The sequence below is a fragment of the Zootoca vivipara genome, chromosome 16, assembly GCF_965207765.1.
Source record: "Zootoca vivipara chromosome 16, rZooViv2.hap1.1, whole genome shotgun sequence".
NCBI lineage: Eukaryota > Metazoa > Chordata > Lepidosauria > Squamata > Lacertidae > Zootoca > Zootoca vivipara.
Window position 1 is genome coordinate 25647900 of NC_142599.1, and position 19243 is coordinate 25667142.

The window sequence follows — 19243 nt, forward strand, 5'->3', positions numbered from 1 at the left end:
TCCAATTTTCTATACTGTAAATACATGTTGTCTTAATGTCGACTGACGTTTCACTGGTGTACGACACCCAGATATTTTACATGGCAGTACTGATATACTTTTATAAATAAATAAAGTAAGCAAACACTGTCATCCTCCCCTGATGGCCAGCCATGCTGGTGTGGGAGGAAATTACTTTGTTCAGTTGAAAAGGGAAAGGGAAAAAGACCTTTTCTATAAGTGTGGCATATATTTTATCTGCTTCTAAAAAATACTACTAGCCACAAGAGGTATGTTCTGCTAATCCAGGCATCCCCAAACTGCGGCCCTCCAGATGTTTTGGCCTACAACTCCCGTGATCCCTAGCTAACAGGACCAGTAGTCGGGGAAGATGGGAATTGTAGTCCAAAACATCTGGAGGGCCGAAGTTTGGGGGTGCCTGTGCTAATCCTTATGTTAGGTCCCCAGCTGTTGTTGGACTACAGCTCCCATCATCTCTGATCCCTGGTCCTGCTAGCTAGGGATGATGGGAGTTGTAGTCCAACAGCAGGCGGGGACCCAAGTTTGAGAAACACTGCTAACCAGCACACCACCCTGGTTTTCCTGCTGGCTCCAGAATGGGAAACTCTTACCAGCTAATGTAAGTAGCCTGAGAAATGTTTACATCAAAAGTTTACAGTAAAAAGAAAGTTGGTTTTCTCTCTCTCTCAGAGAGGAGAACTTGGGCATTTTCCGTTGGCACCTGTTTAGGAATTTTCTGCAAAATACAGTTGCTGTGCTGTTCCCCAACCACCAAGAAAGTATCACAATGGTTGGCAAAAAGAGAGAGCCCAATCTGTTCTTGTTAAGAGGACGAGACGGGGCCAGTCCTCCCAAGAGGCAGACTGAAGTTGTGGACATGAGCGGCAGAATCCCACAGATGCCATACCTACCCCCACAACCCTGCTAAGCCTGGCTTTGGCAGTGGGGTGATAGGGGATTGGCATATTCCCATTTCACCACCTAAGGTCAAATGGGAAGGTACCACACTGTGTCCTCCCACTGCCACCCCCCTTTTTCTGGGATTTGGGGAAGCTCGAACGCAAGATTTCATTGGGCTCCCATGAGATTTTGTGGGGCTCTCATGAGATCTTGCCAGAACTCTGAATTCGCCATGGCTGCTTCTCCTCGCTTCTCTAGCAGTGGTGGAATAGGGACATCTCTTGGATTCCCACCACTTCAGTCTGCCTTATGGACCTGCCAGCTGAGGCTGCCCCTGAGAGGACAGCATGCAAATTTGCTAGCATTTTTCTTTCTTATTGAAGGAAATCTAAGACACCTGGCCAACCTGGCAAATGCACTCAGGCCACCTTCTGTGATAAGAGTATTTCAGTCACATGGATGGACTTTCCCTGCCAATGTCTTTGCATTCTGATGAGGTTGTGCCAGAAAAGACAAAGACACACACACACACACACACACACACACACACACACACACATTGCCCATAGTTCCCTTCTCAGGAGCTTCAGGTATCTGAGCAACCCATAAAATTCTGAATACGTGGCAACCATTGCACCATTGCAACATCTCGCCCTTTCAGCCTGAAACAGAAAACAAAATGGCGCCCTGGCAATGGTGGTAGGCGTGGCCTTTGTCTCCATTTCCCATTGAAGCTCTCTTTCTCCAGGGCGGGGCTTTGCTCCTTATATCTGTGCCTGGCATGACAACCAGACACACTCTGCATCCCAGCTGTTCCAAAGACCATGTCTGTCTCCTGGGTGTGTTTCCTTTTGCCACTGGCTTTTGTGCTGGCCTGGGGAGAACCACCCCAAGGCGAAGAGCCACAGTTTAGACGTCCGCCACCCCCTCCAAGCCGCGAACAAATTGCAGCAGCCCTGATGGCAAGCCATGGCGTTTGGGCAAAGCATCGCAAGGCAATGGAAGCCCAGGCTCTCAAAGCTCACGAAATGTTCGTGGAACACTTGAACAAGAAGTACAACGCCAATTACCGGAAAGCGGCAGGAGAGGCGACCCACATTATGGTGGAGGTAAGACTGGAAGTGATGCCAGACAGCATTTGTGGTGTATTGGTTAGAGCAGGGTTTCCCAAACCTGGGTCTCCACCTGTTTTGTGACTACAACTCCCATCATCCCTTGCTAGCAGGACCAGTGGTCAAGGATGATGGGAACTGTTGTCCAAAAACAAGCTGGAGACCCAAGTTTGGGAACCCCTGGGTTAGAGTGTTGGACTAGGACCTGGGAGACCAGGATTCAAACCACCACTCGGCCATGAAGCTCACTGAGTGTGACCTTGGGTAGACGCTGCCCCTCAAACTTACTTGCCTCAGAGGGTCACTGTGGGTATAAAAGAGGAGAATGTAGGTCACCTAGAGCATCTTTGAGAAAAAGATGGGATAAATAATAATGCTGGCTAACCCTGTGTCACCAGGGCAAGGTGACCAGGGCTGTAATCATACTTTTTCTGCACCCCAAAATCCAAATCTAAATCCCATCACTCCCTTGGTGTCATCCCCCGCCCCCTATGGAGTATATTCATAAATATCCCATCATTCAGAGACTCCCTAGAGCAGGGGTCAGCAAACTTTTTCAGCAGGGGGCCGGTCCACTGTCCCTCAGACCTTGTGGGGGGCCGGACTATATTTTGAAAAAATATATGAATTCCTATGCCCCACAAATAACCCAGAGATGCATTTTAAATAAAAGGACACATTCTGCTCATGTAAAAACACCAGGCAGGCCCCACAAATAACCCAGAGATGCATTTTAAATAAATGGACACATTCTGCTCATGTAAAAACATGCTGATTCCCGAATCGTCTGCGGGCCGGATTGAGAAGGCGATTGGGCCGCATCTGGCCCCTGGGCCTTAGTTTGGAGACCCCTGCCCTAGAGTCTCTTCTGTCTATCTCCTCTGCTAGCCAATCACAGCTGTGGGCAGTCAGGCCATATTCACACCATACATTGAAAGCGCTATGGTGCCACTTCAAACCGTCATGGCTATCCTCAAAGAATTCTGGGAGGTGTAGTGTGTTCTGAGTGCTGAGAGTCCGTGGTGTAGCGTGGGTTGCCAGCACCCGGGGCAGGGCACGTGTAGCGTGCGCGCACACACACACACACCGTGGACTGGGCAGCTGGGATGGGGAGACATGCAGCTGAAGGAGCACATGGAGGGTGAACAGAGCCCGCCTCCCACAGGCTCCTTGCCCTCTGCCTCCATCCACCTGCCCACTAGAACAACCCGCCTGCCGCCACGCCACGCCATAGCTACCAAGGCTCTGTGCCTGTTGTCGGGCTGCCTGATAGCATCCCCTCAAAACGTGCGACCGGGGCCACTGCCCCCTGGTTCCCCCGCCCCAACACTATGCCCGTGCTGAGAGTTGTTAGGAGACTCCTCCTATTCCCCTCACAGAGGTATAATTCCCAGATTGGCTTGAGAACCGATCCCTCTTTGTAGGGAACTCTGGGAATCGTGGCTGTACGAGGGGAATAGGGGAACATCTAACAACTCTCAGCACCCTTAACAAATTACAGCTCCTGTAATTTTTTGGGGAAAGCCACAACTGTTTAAAGTGGTATCACAGTGCTTTAAATGTATGGGGTGAATGTGGCCTTAGCAATGCAAGAGTTGTCATTACTTAGCAGCTAATTGAACTCAGCTTCGCTTCCTAGAGCTCCAATCCGCTCCATCCCAGATGGGATGGGATTTGCTGGCCATAGTGGTTTGTGACTGGCTATATTATTATTATTATTATTATTATTATTATTATTATTATTATTATTATTATTATTATTATATACAGCCCTATATCCGGTTTCGAACCCATGACCCTGAGATTAAGAGCCGCATGCTCTACTGACTGAGCTATCCAGCTCTATTAAATGGTTCAAACTGCAGACATTTTTACTCAACTACCCAACTGTGCCAACTTCTGTTGTTACTTCCCACCTTTACACCCAGGAAAATTGCATGAAAAAACCCCTTATTAAGACGATGCAGAACACACAGACGCAGCCTTGGTGAGGATGGGAGTCGCAGGAGTGAGGCCACTTAAGAATTCACTTGATTTCTCCCTCCAGAACACGATGGGACGCATTTACCACATGAATTCGGTGCTGGTGAAGGCCGAATGCGACAAGAACCAGACGGAGTGTGTAATCCCAGTCGATGCCCAGGTGAGGAAGAGACCTCTTATTACAAGGTTTTAAAATGGGTTTGATGAAGATAAGGGACTGGGTCGCAGGGCTGTAGCTGCCTTCTACAGGGCCTTCTCGGTGGCTGCTCCTAGACTTTAGAACTCCCTCCCTAGAGAAGCCAGACTGCCTCCCTCCTTGTTGTCCTTCCACTGGCAGGCGAAGACTGTTTTGTTCTGACAAGCCTCGGGGAACTGTTTGTTTGTTTGTTTTTTAAAAAGGAAAAGGCCTTTAATAGTGCTGTGCTGCTTTGCGTGTCTGTATTTTAACAAATTTGTTTTTAATATTGTTTTAATTCTGTTAGAGTTTAATTACTTTATAACAGCTACCTTCAACAACAACAGCAGCAGATGCCAATATATGGCATAGTTGAACTGGGAAGACCTTGGGAGTCACTCAGTGGCAGCCCTGTGAAGTTGGTTGCTGCCACTGCCTTTAGGCCAGATCCGCACATTGCTGGTCTGAGGCCAACGCTTCTGATTGGTGGGACTGACTGGTGGGAAGCCCCTTCACACTCCAAAATGTGGTGTATGTTTGTAAGCACACACTCATTTCTCGGCTACAGTGGGATGGGAGGGACATTTTTTTGACCAAAGGGCCACACTTCCTAGTGGGCAACCTTCCAGGGGCCACATTCCAGTGTCGGGCAGGGCAGGGTGCAAATGTAGGCAGGAGGCCGCATTTCAACCATGCAAAGGTCATGGCGTGTCAACACAAGTCTTACTCAGAATAGGCCTACTGAGGTTAACGGGCATGACTATGGCAAACTTGGGTTCATTCATATCAATGGGTTTACTCTGAGTAGGACTTAGCTGAGCTCTGTTCAACAGCGCAGTAAATGGTGGGTGGGCGGGCTCCTCTCCTTTGCTGGAGGTACTGGTAGACTCTGTAGTTCAGGGATGGGAAACTGGTGTCCCTCCAGAAGCTGGAGTCCACCAATATATGGAGGGTGACCAGGTTGGTGAAGGCTGGACTAGAAGACCTCTAGGGTTCCCCCCAGTGCTCTGATCCTAATATGCATAGCGGTGTTCCACAGAGTTAATGAGGGCCCATTCACACCATACATGCAAAGCACTATGGTACCAGCCATGGCTTCACCCAAAGCATTCTGGGAGTTGTAGGCTATTAAAGGTGCTGAGAGTTGTTAGGAGGCTCCCCTATTCCGCCTCACAGAACTACAATTCCCAGAGCTACCAGGGAAGAGGTTGGATCATGAAACCGCTCTGGGAATTGCAGCTGTGTTGGGAGTAGGGGAGTCTCCTAATAAACTCTCAGCAGCACCCTTAAACTACAATTCCCAGGATTCTTTTCTTGGGGGGAGGAGCCATGACGGTTTAAAGTGGTATTGTAGCACTTCAAACGCACGGTGTCAACGGCTCCTGTGCTGTATGAAGCTGTATCGGCTGCCTATTCTGATTGGCTGCCTGTTCTCCAGAGGTTCTAGCAGCAGTGGTAAGACTTTGGGCTCTCAAATTTCACTGGCGCCTTCTGTGACGCCAAAATTCTGCATGCCCCCAAACTCTTGCGCTGCATTCTACAGCATGGTTGTGGTGCCACCTGCAGCGTGGATGAACCGCTCACTCTACCTTAAAACCACCTCTGCTGGCAAGGCTCTTAACCCGATCTGGAGATGCGCCATGGAGCATGCCGAGGAGTTTGCAATCATGCAAAAACATTTGCAATTAATTCCACCACCCCCTTCTTTTCATGTTTGCAGAAATGGGAGTGCAAGGGGGAAGTCGTACAGCTTCATGGCATTGACACACCTTACATCCACGATGAGGACTGCACAGAGTACCTGGGCCCCGCAGTCTACCTGAAGCCCTCTAGTGTGTCTTCCACCCCAAGTGATGAAGAGGAAGGCACTCCATATGTTTGAAGACCAACCTGGGAAGAAGGAATCAGTGCTCTCTCTCTTTTTCGCTCTCTCTCTTTTTCTTTTTGTCCAGGGCTCTGAAATTAAGCAGATCTAGACCAGCCTTTACCAAAACGGTGCCCCCCCCAGATGCTTTGGACTACAACTCCCATCAGCCAGCCCCTGCCAGCACAGCTGATGGGAATTGTAGCCCAAAATTTCTGGAGGGCCCCAGGTTGGAGAAGGCTGCTTACTGACCCTCACATGTCCACATTACAGATTTAAACCAGTTTTGCTTCCCCCACCAAGGAATTGTGGTGTTCCGGGAATTCACAAAACAACCATTTCCGGGGTTCTGCCAGGAAACCCCTGGAAGATACTGCTTTCAACAGAAGGCAGAAGCACCCACAAGTTATACCTTTCCACCAGTAAACACCAGTCTCAAAAAACAAAACAAAAAAACCCTTGCTTTATCTCTTTGGTTTTGAACCTGCTTAAAGTAGAAAATAAAACTTAGCTCAGCTTGCAAGCAAAATTTGGGCTTATTATTTATTTGCTTCATAAAATGTATATACCATTTGATAGTTGTTGTTCTAACTCTCCAAAAAAGGAATTATAACGATTTTTTAAAAAATCAGTAAAAACAGTTAAAAACTTTTTAAAAAAAAATTATAATCAGTAGTGAGTGAAGAACATTCACCAACCTTCTACATATCAGGATAGGTTGCCAAAACAAAACGAAATCTTACTGTTCTCTTTGCACAGCCCAACTTTGCTGGCTTGCCCGCCCAAGCTTTTCCTTCGCATGCCGAGACCCACCTTGATCTACCCACCTCTAGGCTAGCCACCTTTTTAAAAAGCCTTTGTGTACCTGCTTCATATGGACATCACTGACTCCTTCTGCCAGCTACACAAGTTAACCCTTCTCACCCGCAAACAGGCAGACAAGATATACACACCAGGCAAACTAGATATGCATTCCCATAGTTGACTTGCAGCACATTCCGCGTGTGTGTGTGGCTGTATATTCAACCCCCGAACCACATCCGCACAACCATCCCTACTTTTCCAAAGTCGCTGCGCCAGATGGGTCTTGCTTGCTGGACTCTGGGAAGACTCTTGCGTGGGCTCTGGGTAGCTCTCACAAGATCTCACAGTAGCTTCCCAGAGCCCTGTAAGCCAGCCTGAGAGCTTTTAAGCTCTCCACCATGAATGTGTTTCATTTGTGTAGTTTCAGCTCGCCAACCACCACGGGCGTAAAGCTGCAATTAAATGTATGCAAGTTGCGAGTCGACTGTATAATGCTCAGCCGTCCACAAAAACAAGGCCCAGTCCCTTCACAGGAAAAATGCCTCTTCTTAGGAGCTGCGCAGGCCAGGTGCCTGAACTGTGGCTCGGATGTGAGTTATTGGGACCTAGAGCTGAACGGAGCTCAACATCAGCAGTAAGTGAGGGTTCCCCGACCTGTTCTAAGTCCATATAGGTATGAAAATTTGGCTCTTACAGAGTCACAGCCTACCTTTCATCCTTTCAGTGGTACAGCATCTGGTTTTACATGCAAAGGTCCAGGTTCAATCTTGGGCATGTCCAGGAAGGACAGGGGGGGGGAACTCACTGTCTGAAACCCTGAGAGCTGCTGCTGGTCAGTGTAGACCAGGCACCCCCAAACTGCAGCCCTCCAGATGTTTTGGCCTACAACTCCCATGATCCCTAGCTAACAGGACCAGTGGTCGGGGAAGATGGGAGTTGTAGTCCAAAACATCTGGAGGGCCGAAGTTTGAGGATGCCTGGCGTAGACAGTACTGAGCTAATGAACCAATGTCCTCACTAAGCACAAGAAGATTCCTATCTTCCTACATTGTCCTGTAGTGGAGACTGACTTTTTTCAAGTGGGGCTGAGAATGGGTAGGGGGGAAGTTACAGGGCGCTGTTAATATGGGGGAAAGGCAGATTCCATGGCCCATACTGAAGCCTTCAGGCAATATTAAAAGTCCAGCACCTCACTCCAGAAGGTGCTTGTCCACCTGAAGTTCTTTTAAAAATATATTTTATTGATTTTTGTGAGAAAACAATAGGAACAGGCAAGTTCTCCCTCACTGCAGCGCAGAAGAACAAGCCGTTGGAAAGCTTTTGAGGTTATCCCAAGTAGGAGAAATTATTGAGTCCAAATGACTACAGAAGTCATTTCAGATAGTGTCCCACAAAAGAAGGCAGACAAAAGAGATGAGGACCTTGGGGACATTCCTGAACGCACTCCACAAGTTGACTCCAGGTAGCCAGAAAGTCAAAAAGACTTTGCCTTTCCTTTGGCTAATTCTATCTCAAATGTCAATTTTTCCACCTTGGAAACGCAAACGTCTGCAGAGCCATTGCTCAAACAGTTAAGCTGGGCCACATCCCGCAATTCTGCAATTTCTAGTCGAGCAACCAAGTAACGTGAAGGAGTCCATTAGAAGTTAACAGGTGGTTCTTCGGAAAGTTTTGCTGTCCGGGCACATAAGGGAGAGACCCCCCCCCTCTTCTATGAAGCTCATGGGAAAGAGAAGGCAAAAGCGGGGTGCCCCGGAGCTGCTCCCTAAAGAGCAGCAGTGATGATAATGGTGGCCATACCCCCACTTCATGAAGGCCCACGTGGTCCATCCCCAATGATAGGCGCTGTCTCGTCGTCGGTCCACGTGAGGCCGCTGCTCTGAGGCGGCTGGAACGGGAATTTGCCGACACTCTCCAAGTACAGCAGCAACGCCGTCAAACACCAGAAGAAGAAGTTCACCCAGGCAGCCGCCTGAAGCCGGGAAAGGAGAAGAATGGGCAAAGTCAGAATGAAAACCAGCTTTGTGCAACCGCGTGCGCTCTAGATGTTTTGGATTTCAACAGCTGTATTGCGCTGTGGGCTGTATAGACAGGAGTTGCAATCTAAAACGTTGGGAGGGCACCCGGTTGGGAAAGGCAGCTGTAAATTTTTAATTTCTTCTAGTTCAAAAAAATATGTGAGCACCACTGTAGGAAAAAAACTATTTGTAAAAACAGTTTAAAAAACAGCAATAAGGTAAAAACAGATTAAAACACACATCAGCATTCTAGATTGCTGGGTAAAAAGGTAAAGGTAAAGGGACCCCTGACCATTAGGTCCAGTCGTGACCGACTCTGGGGTTGCGCGCTCATCTCGCATTATTGGCCGAGGGAGCTGGCGTATAGCTTCCAGGTCATGTGGCCAGCATGACAAAGCCGCTTCTGGTGAACCAGAGTAGCACATGGAAACACCGTTTACCTTCCCGCTGTAGCGGTTCCTATTTATCTACTTGCATTTTGACGTGCTTTCGAACTGCTACCGGTAGGTTGGCAGGAGCTGGGACCAAGCAACGGGAGCTCACCCCGTCACAGGGATTCGAACCGCCGACCTTCTGATCGGCAAGCCCTAGGCTCAGTGGTTTAACCCACAGCGCCACCTGGGTCAGCATTCTAGATCACTGGGTAGGCTTGTCTAAACCAAAATGTTTTTAGCAGGCACAGAAAAGGATATAGGGAAGGCACCTGCCTGCTGTCAAGTGCCAGGGAGTTCCAAAGTGTAGGTGCCACCACACTAAAAGATAAGATGCAGGGTGGGTACTGTGTGGCATCTACAATGGTGCATAAAGTTATCACATATGTAAGGATTTGGATTATGCTGCCAGAACGTGGGCAAATTTTAAGTGCAGTTAAGACTAGATTTCTGTACCTGGGGGTGTGACTGAGAGAAGACCCTTTTGCAGAGGAGAAGCTGAGGAGCAGCGACAAACAGCTTTGATTCAATAGCCTGCCATTGAAGGCCCACTCACCTCTGCAGTGTAGAGGTTGTCATAGAACCTTGCGGCACGATAGGGCTGGACCCAAGGGCGCTGCTGAGCTTCTTGACAACTGCAAGGCGGGAAGCAAGGAGAGACAAGCCAGGGCAGTTAACTCACTGCAGCTGAAAGGTGTCACTCAAGTGAAAACAGGTGCCCATCTACCTCAGTGTGGTCTACACTGACTGGCAGCAGCCCTCCAGGGTTCCAGGCAGGGGGCATTGCCAGTCTTACCTGGAGATGTTGCCAGGGATTCAACAGGGGTTCCCCTCGAAATAGAACAAGGTTCGATTTTTGTGTGTGCCATATATGTACAGTGGTGCCTCGCTAGACGAAATTAATTCGTTCCACAGGTCTTTTCTTATAGCGAAAAATTCGTCTAGCGAATCCCATAGGGGATTGAATTTTTTTTTAATGTTTTTGAATTTTTTTTTTTGCCCATAGGAACGCATTAATTGAATTTCAATGCATTCCTATGGGAAACCGCGATTCGCTAGACGAATTTTTCGAAAAATGCATTCGTCTAGCGAGGCAAGCTCCACTGGAAAAATCCTTTCGTTAAGCGGAAACTTCGCTAAGCAGGGCATTCGTTAAGCGAGGCACTACTGTATATATAATTTTTATATCTGAAGTATTCTATAATAACGTGAATACAATGCATTACTTACCTATGCATATTTATTGATATAATCTAGAGTAACAATGGGAACATTTATCTAAAAGCATAGAAATATGATGCAAACTCCCTAAATCTACTGCTATACTATATTCTTATAATACTACCGTAATATACAGCAAACAATCTCATAGACACACACATTATTTATATAACACTAAAGCAGTAAATAGGGACGCAGGTGGTGCTGTGGGTTAAACCACAGAGCCTAGGGCTTGCCGATCGGAAGGTCGGCGGTTCGAATCCCCGCGACGGGGTGAGCTCCCGTTCCTCAGTCCCAGCTCCTGCCAACCTAGCAGTTCGAAAGCACGTCAAAATGCAAGTAGATAAATAGGAACCGCTACAGCGGGAAGGTAAACGGCGTTTCCATGTGCTGCTCTGGTTTGCCAGAAGCGGCTTTGTCATGCTGGCCACATGACCTGGAAGCTATACGCCGGCTCCCTCAGCCAATAATGCGAGATGAGCGCGCAACCCCAGAGTCGGTCACGACTGGACCTAATGGTCAGGGGTCCCTTTACCTTTACCTTTACAGTGGGAAGGTAAACGGCGTTTCCGTGTGCTGCTCTGGTTCACCAGAAGCGGCTTATTCATTCTGGCCACATGACCCGGAAACTGTACGCCGACTCCCTCGGCCAGTAAAGCAAGATGAGCGCCGCAACCCCAGAGTCATCCACGACTGGACCTAATGGTCAGGGCGCCCTTTACCTTTAAGGCAATAAATAGTATCGTATATGTGTGTGTGTTACACATTTAAATAGGAACTTTCTTTCTGAACTTGGTCCCTCTAGCTCAGTATTGTCTACACAGATCGGCAGAGGCTCTCCAAAGTTTCAGACTGGAATCTCTCCTACTCCTAACGGGTGATCCCAGGGATTGAATGTGGCACCTTCTGCATTCAAAGCAGATGCTCTACCACTGAGCTACAGCCTGTCTTGCAAATTACCCCACAACATCTTGTATTCCCTGAGGTCAGGATTTTAGAGGTATAGCAGACAAGCCACATCCAGACCTACGTTTATATTGGAGGGTGCCTCCATAAGGCTTGCTAGCAGGCAGACATGTGGTACTCTGATATCATTCACCCCAGGCATCCCCAAACGTCAGCCCTCCAGATGTTTTGGACTACAATTCCCATCATCCCCGACCACTGGTCCTGTAGCTAGGGATGATGGGAGTTGTAGGCCAAAACATCTGAAGGGCCGCAGTTTGGGGATGCCTGATTTACCCCAAGGCTTCTGAGCCAGACTATCAGCTGATGAAAATGGAGCTTGTATAACTTAAGCTATCAAGACAAAAACACATTGTGAGATCTCAGCTGCTTTCCAATTAAATAAATAAGTTTCACTAAAGAACTAACCAAGAGAGAATTAACCAAAGACTTCCGGTTGTTGAGCCCAAAGACAAAGAGGGAAAAGGAGAGGGGGGAAGACTTCTGAGAGAAACAAATATATCGAGCCATTAATACACGGACCACATTAATACGATACATTTAATGTGCTATGATGCCACTTTAAACAGTCATGGCTTCCCACCAATCACTGCCTCTCAGCCTGATCTACCTCACAGGCTGGCTGTGAGGATTAAACAAGGAGGGGGAAGAAACAGGCCCACCACCTCGAGCTCCTTTGAGCTCAATCAATCAATCCAAGCGAGGACTGAGCATCTTTTGGCACTTGCCTTGGTGCAGCCGCCGAAGTATGAATGGACCCACAGAGAGCATCCATGCCGACCCGAAGGATGCAGGCCGAGATGAGCAAGAAGAAGAGGACCACAGCTGAGATGACCAAGAACGCCTTGACCCACACGTCACCCCTGCGGGAGAGAGACAGAGGACAGGGGCGGTCAAGAATAAGCCAAACCCAACCCAACTGGAAACCGCCCCATTCCGCTGCCCGCCTTCACGACTCACGACTGTCTCTCGCTGTCGCCGAAGCAGGAAATGTAGACGCTGCGGAGAAGAGCCACGAAGGAGGAAATGGCGGCCAGGAGGGAGACGGCCGAGACGAAGTAGCAAAGCGAGACGTGGCTGGAAGTGCTTAAGCTCAGAGTCCCGTTGTAGCGCACAGAGCCATACAGGATGCACTGGCCACCGAACTCCCCCTGGAAGGAAGGAAGAGGGGGGTAAAGTGAGAAAGGATGGGGATTCCTCCTAAAAGTCAACACCAAGGGAGCCACCACTGAGAAGGCCCTGTCATGGACCCCTTCCCCTGCCCACTGTATGGTCTGAGATGGCGGACAATGGGGATGGTGCTCTTTTAGTTATTTGGGCCTATTCTACAAAGGCAAAATTTACAGCCACAGCCCCGCCCATTTTTGCTTTTAGCCCCGCCCACCACTGGCACCTGCCGCACCACCTGAAGGGGTGTGTGCCCCTAGGGCTGAAAGGGCTCCCCAATCTTGCTCTAGACAGTACAGGCATCCCTCCCCCCCTTATGAGGGAGGGGTGGGTGGTTTACGCCCTGGGGCCCCCCGCATACATAAGCAAAAAGTGGGGAACACCCCCTAAACACCCTTTAAATGCCCTCTCTGTTGCACTCCCTGCAATCCAGACCAAAAATACTGTATCCAAAAATATCCACAGCTAGAATGGAAGCTCTGGAGCCGGCTGGAAGCTCTAGGAATTGTGGGGAAAAGTGGCGGCTGTAGCTGTGCAACCCCATACGTACACTGTTACCGGGTGGGGGGCTGAGCAGCCTAAAAAGCCCCACTGAACCTCCAGTCCCTCTGGACCAGGCATCCCCAAACTGCGGCCCTCCAGATGTTTTGGCCTACAACTCCCATGATCCCTAGCTAACAGGACCAGTGGTCGGGGAAGATGGGAGTTGTAGTCCAAAACATCTGGAGGGCCGAAGTTTGGGGATGCCTGCTCTGGACTCACAAAATCCTCTTCTGATGCCACGAGGACTCTCCAGCTCTCTCCCACCAATCCCAGGTTTGAATCTATTTACTCATTTATTTCCCGGTGCCGCACGTAAAGGCTGTCGCGTGCGAGCCAATGCCTGTATCATATGCAGGCAGAAGAGACATAAACCCACAGCGACCACTTCTTCTGTCGCTTCCTTAATGTGACTGGCAAGTTCCTTGGACTTGTTCTCTCAGAAATTGCAGAAAGCCACGTACTTCCAAGAAAAACGATTAAAGGCAACTCCCCATTTATGTGGGGGTTACGTTCCGAGGACGCTTAAGTGAAATCACACTGGGAACACCATTGACAAAGGCTGTAAACACCCTCTGGAAATCTTTGAAAAACCCTTTAAAAAAAAAACCCCAAATCCAGCAAACTCCATCACAATCGCTCCCCCACAAATCTCCTTCCTCCACAATCCAACTCTCCACAGGCCTAAGATTGGTGCAAAGGTTCATGGGATTGTAAGATGCTGTTTTTGCACAATTTTTGCCATCTTCACACTGTTTTTGCCCCTTTTCATGCCACTTCCAGGTCCACAGGAATGCACACAGTCTGGGTGGTGCACGCCTTGAACACACATATTTTTTTTTGGGGGGGGGGGTGTCTGTACAGTGGTACCTTGGTTTACAACCACAATCCGTTCCAGAGGTCCTTTTGTAAACCAAAACAGGTTGTAACCCAAGGGGCGCTTTCGCCAATGGGGCCTCCAAGAAAAAAGGTTGCAAATCCAAAAGATAGGTTGCAAACCGGGACACACACTTCCGGGTTTGACGTATTTGTAATCCAAAATGTATGCAAACCAAGGTACCACTGTACTATGCTAGAAAAGGCAGGTGAGAGTGTTGCTTCCTTCCTAGTTCAGCCTGTCAGAAAGGCCATTTGACTCATGGCAATGGGCTCCACAGGAGGTGTCAAATTTAGACACTTCTTAATTTTTCAGCAGCTTGCTTTTTATGCATAACGGACCCAAATGTGACATACTCTCTCAGGCAGAAAAACATTTATTTCATTAAAACACACACACACACACACACACACACACACAAACCTGTTGTGTCTCAATCTCTTTTTGGTGATTTATTTTGTGTTTGGGTTATTGACAGCCTTATTTTTATTACAGCTAGTGGCCTCGAAAGGCTGAAAGTGCCTCAGGGCCCTGTGGAACTCCTTGCTACAAGACCCAGAGAGTATTCTGCTTCACATTTTGTAAATATAATGCTTAGCGTGCATGTGGCTTTTTTAAAAAAGAAAAGTTAATTTCATTACCATACCCCCAACAACCTATAATGGTGTTACTTGCGTAATCTGTGTTGAAGCTGTTGATGATGCAAGGAAGCAAGTGTGGTTTAACGGTTACAAGGAGCAGCAGGCGGAGATCATGAAGCTCCCCAGAACAACTCAGAACAGTCTCTCAAAGTGCAAATAGATAAATAGGTACCATTTGCCTCTTCTTTCCTCCAAACCATTGTGCCCAGGGAAAGAGCCAGCATGGGTGTAGACAGGGGGGGCAGGAGGGGGCAGCTGCCCCCCCTAGAAGCAAAAAATTATTGTATTTTACAGACCATAACCAATACTTTGCCCCTCCAAAAACTGAAGTGGAAAGGGCTTTGCTTTAGCAAGAGCAGCTCTCCACTTGCTGGGGGCGGGAACACAGCTGTAACAAAAACACATCAAATAAATAAAGCAAAGTGGCTACCAGTACTTAAGCAGTTAAGACAATGGAGCAGAATATCCCTTCAGGCAAGGTCCACCCTATTCACCCTATTGTTATTCAGTGGGAGTTGTTAATGGGCATTCAGGGATCGCATTAACAGTTCTATTGGCGATTTAATGAGGGTGCAGAGGATTCAATTTGACTAAGGTGGCCCTGCAAGGCTAAAAGGAAGTGAATAAGAAGGGGGGGGGGGCTGTAGCTTTGATAGACACAGTGATGTTTATAAAAAGCATTGGTGTTCCAGTCTGCCCCTCCTCCTGCATCTGTATACTGTAAATCAGGGGTGGCCACCTCCCAAGAGACTCTGATCTACTCACAGAGTTAAAAACTGGGAGTGATCTACCCCCTTTTGGGGGGGTTCAGGTCAAAGCTGTTGAGTTTTTTTAAGGAAGGGAAGCCCTGTTTTGGGGGGTTTAGGTCAAACTTGTTGAGCTTCTTTTAGGAGGGAGGGAGGCCCATTTTTGTTTAGGGCTTCAGGTCATAGTTCAGCTCTTTTTAGGGAGGAGGAAAAATTTGGGTGAGCTTTTTTTAGGGGTGCCAGTGATCTAGCAGTGATCTACCACAGACATCCAGTGATCTACTGGTAGATCACAATCTACCTGTTGGACGTGCCTGCTGTAAATCAAGCAGAGAGAAAGCTGCTTACAAGGCTCCTGTACAGGTGTACCGGTATCTTCCTCTTGCTGCAGAGTTCTAGCATCACAGCGTCACCCAGAGGCACCCACAAATGTGAGTTATCCCTCTCTCTATTTCTTCCTTCCTTTCCTCCCTCTTCCATCCTCAATAAAATACTGGGGGGGGCAGATAAGCCCCACATAGAAAGCCCATCAACATGGGGGGGGGGGAGGACTCTTTAAAATACAGTATTTACCAGTAATTTCTTTTGGGGGGGGAGGCACCTAGGCCTCTAGGAGTTGGCTGCTATGCCTAGGACAATTCAAGAAAGCAGAATCATGCATATGCTATGGTAATATATCAATAGAATCATGGAATTGTAGTCGGAAGGGACCACAAGGGTCATCTAGTCCAACCCCCTGCAATGCAGGAATTTTTCCCCAATGTGGGGCTTGAACCCACAACATGGTTGAAATATTATGCTGATATGCAGCAACGCCTCGGAGCCATCGAGACTGCGGCCCTGTCTTGCCTCGCCCTCGCCTGCCCTGCCACCCCCTCTCCCCTGCCCGACCCTCCCATCCTCTTGCTGCAGAGTTCCAGCTTCACAGCATCACCCAGAGGCACCCACAAATATGAGGTATCCCTCTCTCTATTATTCCTTCCTTCTCTCCCTCTTCCATCCTTAATAAAATACTGGGGGGGGGGCAGATAAGCCCCACATAGAAAGCCCATCAAAATGGGGGGGTGACTCTTTCAAATACGGTATTTACCAGTAATTGGGGGGGGGGGGAGAGGCACCTAGGCCTCTAGGATTTGGCTGCTATGCCTAGGAGTAGGACAATTCAAGAAAGCAGAATGATGCATATGCTATGGTAATATATCAATGGAATCATAGAATTGTAGTCGGAAGGGACCACAAGGGTCATCTAGTCCAACCCCCTGCAATGCAGGATTTTCCCCCCAAGGTGGGGCTTGAACCCACAACATGGTTGAAATATTATGCTGATATGCAGCAACGCCTCGGAGCTGTCGTGACTGCGGCCGTGCCTTCCCTCGCCCTCACCCGCCCTGCCACCCCCTCTCGCCTGCCCGACCCTCCCGTCCTCTTGCTGCAGAGTTCCAGCATCACAGCGTCACCCAGAGGCACCCACAAATGTGAGTTATCTCTCTATTTCTTCCTTCCTTCCCTCCCTCTTCCATTCTTAATAAAATATGGGGGGGGGCAGATAAGCCCCACATAGAAAGCCCATCAACATGGGGGGGATGACTCTTTCACATACGGTATTTACTAGTATTTGGGGGGGGGGAGGCACCTAGGCCTCTAGGAGTTGGCTGCTATGCCTAGGAGTAGGACAATTCAAGAAAGCAGAATGATGCATATGCTATGGCAATATATCAATAGAATCATAGAATTGTAGTCGGAAGGGACCACAAGGGTCATCTAGTCCAACCCCCTGCAATGCAGGAATTTTTTCCTAAGGTGGGGCTTGAACCCACAACATGGTTGAAATATTATGCTGATATGCAGCAACGCCTCGGAGCCGTCGTGACTGCGGCCGTGCCTTGCCTTGCCCTCGCCCACCCTGTCACCCCCTCTTGCCTGCCCGACCCTCCCGTCCTCTCCAGCCAAGCAGGGTAGCTGCCGCCATTGCCAGCCCCAGAAGCACAAGGTGGCCGCTGCCGCCACCACGATGTCGTCAGGCCAGCTGGCCCTGTAGCCCCGCCCACGTTCCCACTTTGTGGCCCCGCCCCTGAATGATCATGGCTTGCCCCCCCCCTAGTTTTGATCCTGGCTACGCCCTTGAGAGCCAGTGCAACATAGGCCATCCCAAAACAAGGGAGTGTTCATCCGCACACAGGCCAGTAAGGTGAGTGCCAAGCACATGTGACACAGGCCAGGAAGGCTGTTGGGTGAAAGTGCTCCTGGCAGCAAAAAGATTTGTGCAGGAAGTCAGCTCTCACTCAGCTGACGAGCATTAACGCACACGGCTGATGCTCATATGACACGACACGACACCGCCTGCTTTTTAAAAAATATGCAAGCTTGGTGCATTATTATAAATCTTTTGCAACAGTCCGAGGTTGAATCAGTAGCTGTGAGCTCAGATTTTCCCAATTCCCAACAGAAAACCTTTGGAACCATTTTTTCAGAAGCCTTCGCAGCCTTTCCAGCAAAACAGCAGACTTCCAAAGGTCCTTGCGAGGAATGAAGCCCCTTAGGCGAAACCGGTTTCAAGTTGGCCTAACTGTGTTGTGTAGCTGCCTCTTGTTACAACAGGGCTGGGTGGTGGAATGAATAGGCAGGCTCATGAGGACTAGAGACTTGACAGAGTGCACAAATTGTTTTTGTGTTTGTTTGCTGTTGTTGTTTTTTAAAAAAAACTTTCTAGCTCTGCTGAAACTCTCTATCACCCAAGGTAGCTCAGGGAAGTCTGAATGAAAACTTAGAAAGGCAGTAATAGATTGCATTTTAATTTTTAAAAAATCAGGCACGTGTGACACCCTCTGACTTGGAAGCCCTCCTCCTCTCAATACAAAGGTGGGGTGTTCTATAGTTATAAAAGCACACTGTTTTTCTAAAGAGGTTCTGGCGCTCAAAAGCCGCCATGGAAGAGGAGATGAATGTGGAACTTAAATGCTCTCTGCATGCACTCAGGGGTGCCCTTTCTTCTTGGTACGTTACAAGCAAAAATGCTGGACGCTCTGCACATCGGCAGGTCCAACGGTGCATCTCTGGTCGTGCACAGCCACTCCCTCCTCTGCACTCAAGCGAAAGCCCGGCGCCCTCTTCATGTGCTCAGAAGCACTCTCGCGCCACTAAGCGGTGGCTCTTTAACGGGACAAGCGCAAAAGCGCAAGAGAACTTCTTTGCCCGGGATATGGGATGGCAAAGGGAAACTTTGCGGGTCCGGGATCGCTCTCTCTCTCTCTCTCGGGACCTTACCTGGGTAACGGTGAGGGCGGAGGAGCAAATGACTCCGCACAGGAAGGCGGCGGCGTTCAGGGCCAGCTCGACCAGGAGCAGCCCGGACAGATGCGCCATCTTCCAGCCGACGGTGCTGGGGAGGGGCTGCCCGGCTGCCGGTCTCCGCCCCATCGGAGGGGAGGAGAGAGGAGAGGCGTCGTCAGCGCTCGAGGGTTGAGGGTTGCCTGCCGGGACCTCAAAGCGTTTGGCGCTGCACGCAGGCAGGCGGTCCAACAGCACCGGTGGGATTTCTGCCTGACAGCAGCACTAAACTAAATTGGCAAAGACGCACCAAGTTTACTTCTTTATTTATTGCATTTGTTATATTATAACCAGGGCCGGATTTAGGTTTGATGAGGCCATAAGCTACTGGAAAATAAAAAAATCCTTCCAGTAGCACCTTAGAGACCAACTAAGTTTGTCATTGGTATGAGCTTTCGTGTGCATATCTGAAGAAGTGTGCATGCACACGAAAGCTCATAACATAGTTGGTCTCGAAGGTGCTACTGGAAG

General features: G+C 49.0%; 2 protein-coding genes across 2 annotated transcripts; one reads left to right on the plus strand and one right to left on the minus strand.

Annotated features, from left to right (window-relative positions):
* The first annotated feature begins 1579 nt into the window (after window positions 1–1579).
* LOC148683120 (uncharacterized) lies at window positions 1580–6625 on the plus strand. Its single transcript, XM_088659102.1, has 3 exons — window positions 1580–2009; window positions 4060–4155; window positions 5891–6625. The coding sequence occupies exons 1-3, from the start codon at window positions 1725–1727 to the stop codon at window positions 6050–6052; spliced, it is 543 nt and encodes a 180-aa protein (XP_088515228.1). The 5' UTR covers window positions 1580–1724; the 3' UTR covers window positions 6053–6625.
* A 1433-nt stretch (window positions 6626–8058) lies between these two features.
* On the minus strand, window positions 8059–18870 carry TMEM179B (transmembrane protein 179B). Its single transcript, XM_035099111.3, has 5 exons — window positions 18710–18870; window positions 12435–12625; window positions 12203–12337; window positions 9844–9922; window positions 8059–8810 (listed from the first exon to the last, which is right to left on the minus strand). Exons 1-5 carry the CDS (start codon window positions 18860–18862, stop codon window positions 8646–8648), a joined length of 723 nt encoding a protein of 240 aa, XP_034955002.2. The 5' UTR covers window positions 18863–18870; the 3' UTR covers window positions 8059–8645.
* Between the last annotated feature and the right edge of the window lie 373 nt (window positions 18871–19243).